The sequence below is a fragment of the Onychomys torridus genome, chromosome 1, assembly GCF_903995425.1.
Source record: "Onychomys torridus chromosome 1, mOncTor1.1, whole genome shotgun sequence".
In the NCBI taxonomy this organism is placed as follows: domain Eukaryota; kingdom Metazoa; phylum Chordata; class Mammalia; order Rodentia; family Cricetidae; genus Onychomys; species Onychomys torridus.
Genome location: NC_050443.1, coordinates 82,035,533 through 82,042,483, shown reverse-complemented (window position 1 = coordinate 82,042,483; position 6,951 = coordinate 82,035,533). Strand labels below are relative to the sequence as shown.

At 40.2% G+C, this 6,951-nt stretch overlaps 1 protein-coding gene across 1 annotated transcript; it reads left to right on the top strand.

Annotated features, from left to right (window-relative positions):
* The first annotated feature begins 359 nt into the window (after positions 1–359).
* LOC118569322 (olfactory receptor 51E2) lies at positions 360–6,617 on the top strand. Its single transcript, XM_036167045.1, has 3 exons — positions 360–399; positions 826–953; positions 4,339–6,617. Exon 3 carries the CDS (start codon positions 4,389–4,391, stop codon positions 5,349–5,351), a length of 963 nt encoding a protein of 320 aa, XP_036022938.1. The 5' UTR covers positions 360–399; positions 826–953; positions 4,339–4,388; the 3' UTR covers positions 5,352–6,617.
* Positions 6,618–6,951: the final 334 nt, after the last annotated feature.

Genomic DNA, 6,951 nt, shown 5'->3' with positions numbered 1-6,951 from the left:
CATCTCTGATGCTTCTTCCCAAAACACTCTTCCCCAGATATTCCATGGGTGTATCCCTCACTTATCTCTCCAATATCTCCTCCAGGCAGCTTCACCTGAGGCTTCAAGTCCCTCCTCCTGATATTAACATGTTCTTTATCCTCTTCATTTTTTTTTCTCCTTATGACTGACTATCTGGAATTCTATTTAGTTTATATGTTAGTTTAATTTCATTTCAGTCACTCTAATCAAAAAGTATACTTCATAACCCTGGGAATTGTCTCTATTTTGTTTATGAAATTACAGGCTCTTGACAAAGACTTGTTGAATATGAATGAATAATAATACATGAGATTCTGCTTTTAACTTTATCAGTATATGATAATATCAACCAAAGAGTCATCTTTGCCCATGGCACAGGTATAAAAAGAAGTAACTTCATTATATAAGGGGCTATGTTTAAACTGCAAGAGAAGAAGGAGAGAGCTATGGAGACATGAATGAATCTATTTTGAGTTATGGAAGTACACTTTAGTGTACCCACTTAGGATTTAAGGTCAATGTGAACACCAACAGTTCAAGGATTGTGACTATCCCTACGTTTTGCCTGCTGTGTATAGCAGATCAGATAATGAGAAAACACTAACCTTGTGGCTGACTGTGGAAATTAGATCAGCTCGGAGGAGTGGGAACACATGTTTGTTGTCAAGAAACTCAAATGTGTCATTGCGGGAATGGTGACAGTGACCTTGGCCCTTTGAGATTGTTTCCCTAGATAGGAAAAGCAGAAAGCCTGTGAGAACAGCACACGAGTGGACATGAGCATTTTATTTCTGTGTCTGCCAGATCCCTAGAGCATCAGCTGTTATTCCCACACCCTGTTCCTTGAGCCTACTGAGTAGCACTATAAAGAGACCTGATCCTGAAAGCGAAAGCCACATCCAGCTGCCCTCCCTGAGCTGCACCATTCTCAGGTGAGTGCTCTCTTACCAGGCGTCTGGCAGCCCAAGGATCCTGCCACCTTGAGAGACCTTGAAGACCCCACACACTTCATTATAAGACAAGCCCCAGTGCCTTAGCTGATGATCTCCGGGAAAGCAGGTGATAGATAACAGAATAATGTTCAACTATAAAGAATGAAATAATACCATTTACAGGAAAATGGATAGAACTGGAGATCATTGTGTCAAGCAAATTAAACTAGACTCAAAATGACAAGTATTACTTTTGCTGTCGTATGCAGAATCTATGCGTGTGTGTGTGTGTGTGTGTGTGTGTGTGTGTGTGTGTGTCTAGAAAATAGAAAGGAGACTATCAGAGAATAGGAAGGAGATTTTAAAATAAGAAAGAGGGAAGGGGGTTATGTAATCCTATGACATAAAGCAGAAGGAGGAAATATTTGAGCGTGTAAAGGGAACCAGCAAAAGGGTGGTGAAGAGCTGAAAAAGAACAATGTACAATAATATTTTTTCATGAAAATATCATGGTAAACCCTTTTACTTTGTATGATAACTTTAAAAACTGATGTTTAAACAACCTAAAGAAACTTCAATAGCAATTATAGTAAGTCTGCATATCATCTTAGAGAAAAGTTGTACTCAATACAGTCTTGTGTTCTAATCCACAAACACTGTGCATCATTCCATTTGTTAGATGTTGTGTTTAATTTCTCTCAGTAATAGTCTGTAGATCACAATGTATAAATTTTCTGCCAGTTTTGATTAAATTCATAATCATTGATGTTAGTGTGAATAAAAGGTTTTTGGAAGAGCATTTTCTGATACTTCATTATTATTGTATGGAAATACTGAGCTTTGTAGACTGCTACCAATGCTACAGTCTTGCTATTTTACTGTTTGTATTAGTGTTTTGTAGACTTTTTACAGTCATGTATCCTAGAAAAAATAGTTTTACCTCCTTTAAAATAACACAAAATCGAACAGAAACTAGTTCTGTGCTTTAAGCACCAGCAAGGCTGGACAGGTGCTATGCAGAAAGGTGGGTTAGGAAGGCACCTGACTGTGGGTGAGAGGGGCCTTTAAATATGTCAGAGCCACAGAAGCCCTTGAGAATGTGAAACATGACTTTTTGCCCCTTGGTACACCTCCAGCCTGCCTTCTTTTCATGTTTGTGGCCATTTCTCTTGGGTACAGTGGTCAAGTAAGATGGTCTTTCTCCAGGGAAGGTTGTTTTGCTTTGCCCTATACCACACAGAGTCATTTGCTGGGACATTTGCATTCTTTCCCACAAGCTGTTTATAGTAGATACAAAGATGGATGGTTAGATTTAAGATGGAAATAAAAACACACAGGACTATTCACTTTCCCTGTGTGTGCACACCGGGAGGAAGATGTGACAATGAGGAGTGGGTATTTTGACAGAGATCTAGACAAATCAGGACAGGAAAACTATAGAGGTCACAGGCTGAAACCTTGATAAACCAGAGAGCCCAGCTCGGGGAACAGTTCCCCAGGCAGAGTGGCATCTGGACTACAGTAGCCCTGTGAGGGATGAGTGATGTGTGTTGAACTCAGGCTGGGCAGACAGCTCTTGTTTTGACACTCATCCCACTCTCTTGCAACTATGTTGCATCTCACTGAAGAATACAATTGTCTCTGACAGTGTCAGGTAGCAAAGTTTGGAATTCCATATCTGTCAGTGAGGAAAAGCTGTTCTTTTACCTGCACAAGACCTAAGGGTGAAGAAAACCGAAATCAGTGATATGGGTTTTATAACCTTTGAATCCTTACTCTGTCTTTGCTCATCCAAGATCAGGAAATTCCAGCTTTAAATTTCTTAGTTGTTTTTTTTTGTTTGTTTGTATGTTTTTGTTTTGTGTGTGTGTGTGTGTGTGTGTGTGTGTGTGTGTGTGTGTGCGCGCGCGCGCGTGTGTGATTTAAAGCATCGGTTCTCCAAACTCTCTCTGTTAAGAAGTGGAAGGGTATCACCAAGCTGTATTAAAGGCCTTGGATAGAAGAGGCAAAGAATCCTGGGAGAGATAAACAAATTAATTATGATATCCTGGATACTGTCAACAAAGACACCTGCATCATTTACTTCTGAGTATCAAAGCCCCTGATTCTCACAGCCAAGCCTGTAACTCCTGAAGTTATCCAGCTCTAAAAACAGGACATTAGGGAGCTTGACAGAGAAAGAGTTTGATGTGAGTGCTCAGGTGACTGGGTGGGGTATGGGATTGAAACAAAGAAACACTGGGCTCCAGAAAGCAAGGAGAAGGAATTCCTCCCTGGACATGAATGACTCATTGGCACAGATCCCAAGGGAAATCTTCAGAATATTATGGTAAAAAAAAAAAAAATCAGTAATACTGCTCCCCAAATCAAGGCTTACCCCTCAAGCTCTCTTTGGGACAAAAGAAGATACCGTTGGTGGTGACTTCCAGGCATAGAGTGGGCCACTGGCCAGGAACAATGGAAAAGCTGTCAGAGGGAACATGTCCAGTAGCTAGGGTCCACTGCAGGTGATGGATCTCGCCAGCACCTCCATCTGCAAAGAGATGATTACAGGGAGCTGGTGCCTTTGGTTTTATGATTCCAGATAAATTTCTTTTTTTCCTTTTTGTTTTTGTTTTGTTTTGTTTGAAAAACATTTTCTACTCCCCCTATCTTGGAAGATCCCTTGTTTTCTCTTCCATCTCCCTAATTCTGCTCATGCTTCAAGACTGAAATGTGAAGGCCATTTTTTCTAGGTCAGCTCCTCTGTCTTTGTCAGTCCCTGCAGTCAAAGAATGTCTCGTGCTAGCTTTCTCACAATGCTCTAACGCATTTGTTGTTTATCTCCTTCCCTAAGCAAGCCTTGTGGAGGTCAAAAGGAATGATTCTCAGATCTTCATCTCACAAATAGTATTGTGCTTAACAGACCATTCAAATAAATCTTTCTGAAATTTGAACTAACAGAGAAAGAATAATAGTGAAGGAAGGAAAGTAGAAATAAAGATGAAAGCAAAGGGGGAGGGCAACAGGGAAGAGACGGGGAGCGGGGAGAAGAAGGTGGGAAGGTATCTCTATCTGGAAAGAGAGTTAATACAGTAATTTTATGAAATTGAGAGTGCCTAGTATCCAAACAGTCAAGGTAGAGAGACAAAAAGAAAGTCTGAGGAAATCTGGAGGAAGTCACATTTTGGGTATAAGTATTTTTCTAGCAAAGCTTTATTTTGAAATTTTAATAATTAGTAATAGTGAATAATAAATTAATTTGGAGCATTCACATTTCTTTCTTTGGAAAAGAGAGGCATGTAGCTCATGAAAGAGCTGGGGTGTGGTTGTGTAGACTGAGAAGGGGGTGCTAATACACACTAAATTCCAGGGGACTCTCTGATCCTGCTCCATGCCCTTGCAGGCTGCCAGTGTGACCTCACCTTCTCCAGTCCTCCCCACTTGGTATCAGCGATGAGCTCCTGCAACTTCACACATGCCACCTTCGTGCTTATTGGTATCCCAGGACTGGAGGGAGCTCACTTTTGGTTTGGCTTCCCTCTGCTTTCCATGTATGCTGTGGCGTTGTTTGGAAACTGCATCGTTGTGTTCATCGTGAGGACGGAGCGGAGCCTGCATGCACCCATGTACCTTTTTCTCTGCATGTTGGCAGCTATTGATCTGGCTTTGTCCACATCTACCATGCCCAAGATCCTCGCCCTCTTTTGGTTTGATTCCCGGGAGATTACTTTTGATGCCTGTCTTGCCCAGATGTTCTTCATTCATGCACTATCGGCAGTTGAATCTACCATCCTGCTGGCCATGGCCTTTGACCGTTATGTGGCCATCTGCCACCCACTGCGTCATGCTGCTGTGCTCAACAATACAGTGACAATCCAAATTGGCATGGTGGCTCTGGTCCGGGGATCCCTATTCTTTTTCCCACTCCCACTGCTGATCAAGCGGCTGGCCTTCTGTAGCTCCAATGTGCTCTCCCATTCCTATTGTGTCCATCAGGATGTGATGAAGTTGGCCTATACAGACACATTGCCCAATGTAGTCTATGGTCTAACTGCCATTCTGCTAGTCATGGGTGTAGATGTCATGTTCATCTCCTTGTCCTATTTTCTGATTATACGAACAGTTTTGCAATTGCCTTCCAAGTCAGAACGAGCTAAGGCATTTGGGACCTGTGTGTCACACATTGGTGTGGTTCTGGCTTTCTATGTACCACTCATTGGCCTGTCAGTGGTACACCGTTTTGGAAACAGCCTAGACCCCATTGTGCATGTTCTCATGGGAGATGTCTACCTGCTGCTGCCTCCTGTGATAAATCCCATCATCTATGGTGCTAAGACCAAGCAGATCAGAACACGGGTGCTGGCTATGCTCAAGATCAGCTGTGTCAAGGACATTGAAGATGAAGGAAACACGTGACCCTTACCATTCCATCACCCTCATCCTAGATAGCTTAATAAAGTAATTTCATCATACCTGCTTAATTCCAGTCAACCATAAGCACATTAGTGCTTTTCCCTGGATGGGATGGTGAACTAAAGTATGGTTTATCTTCATCATGATATAATGTGAAATAATCTATATCAATGAATATTGTGTGGTTTAAAGACTTTTCTATAAAATGAGACATGTTGATGATGATAAATAAAGCAACTAGGATTTGTGATTTAAACTTATCAGGTTTGTGACTTGGATGAAATATGTTCAAATATGTTCAAATATGACTTGGTCTTATTCCTACTCTCTTTGTTGTGAAGCTATTATCCAGTTGTGATGCATGACTTCTAAAATGCAGAACATGAAGCTGACAGTATAGTAACCAAGGCTTGCCTCATCTGCTTCAGGTTTATTATTCACTACCTAGAAACATATCCAAGCCCTAAACAGTAATGCTTATAAACGTATCATGTATGCTTAACATGTTCCAGGCCCCACGATAAGTGTTTTTCAGCCTTTCTGTGATCTCATCCTTTTTCCAGAGCAGGTACCATTTTTGCCTTTCATAACATGTGATAGAGGCTTTAATGAGCAAAGAAAGTTTCTTGTGTGTACTGTGCCAAGATTTTAAATTAAATTTGATAATTGAATACATTTGCTTTACTACTCTGTTATATTGCTTCCTGTTTAACATCTGCTGTCATCTATTCCCTTGCTTGTTACAAACCCTGTTTTCTCTCTGCTGTGCGCTAATGTGGATGTCTTTGTGTTCGAGCTAAGTGATTAACCCTGTCCTAATTGAGGACAGCAAACTGTTCTCTGTGGCAGCATTGCCGGCTTCCTCTCAGATGAAAGGAGGAGCTTTTAATCTTTTAGTCTCTTACATATCCATGACTGATTTTGTCTTCTTTGTATTGTGTCCTGTATCTGTCAACTCTTTTGAATGTGTAGCATATGATGGTGTCTGAATCTTGACTTAGGTGTCAAACAACATAATAATTTATCTTAAAGTGTTCAGTGTTATTTCTACTGTTTTTACGTTCATAGAATCCTATAAAGTAATGTTGAGAGATACGAGAGCTCCCCCAGTCTTCATTACCATCAGTGCAAAGCACCTGCCAGGTATGGCTTGCACAACTGAAGAGATGTTGAATGACTTATCTCATGTAGAATATTCCCTTTGTATTGAGTGGGATAATGAAAAGGTTCCAGAAAATGTAATGATACCTACAGAATAATGTTAATATATTCAGTGTACACTTAATGCTTAATATGGTGAAATTTATGTAATAGTTATCTGCCACATATTGTTAAATAAACAATATTGTTAAATGATTAAATAAACAATCATTTAAATTGCTGTAAAATATTTTGTTGTCAATTACATATCATTAATGTAGTAAAAAAAAAAGTTTGGCTATGTTAGGTTAAAGAAAGTACATTATTACAGTTTTTAAAAAATAGCTCCAAAGGGATTATATTGGGTCTGAAGTACCAAAAGACCAAAACTCCAGTAGTTTGTTGTTGTTATAACAGCCCATGTTATATGGTGATATTTTATTTGTACTGAAATATGATTTTA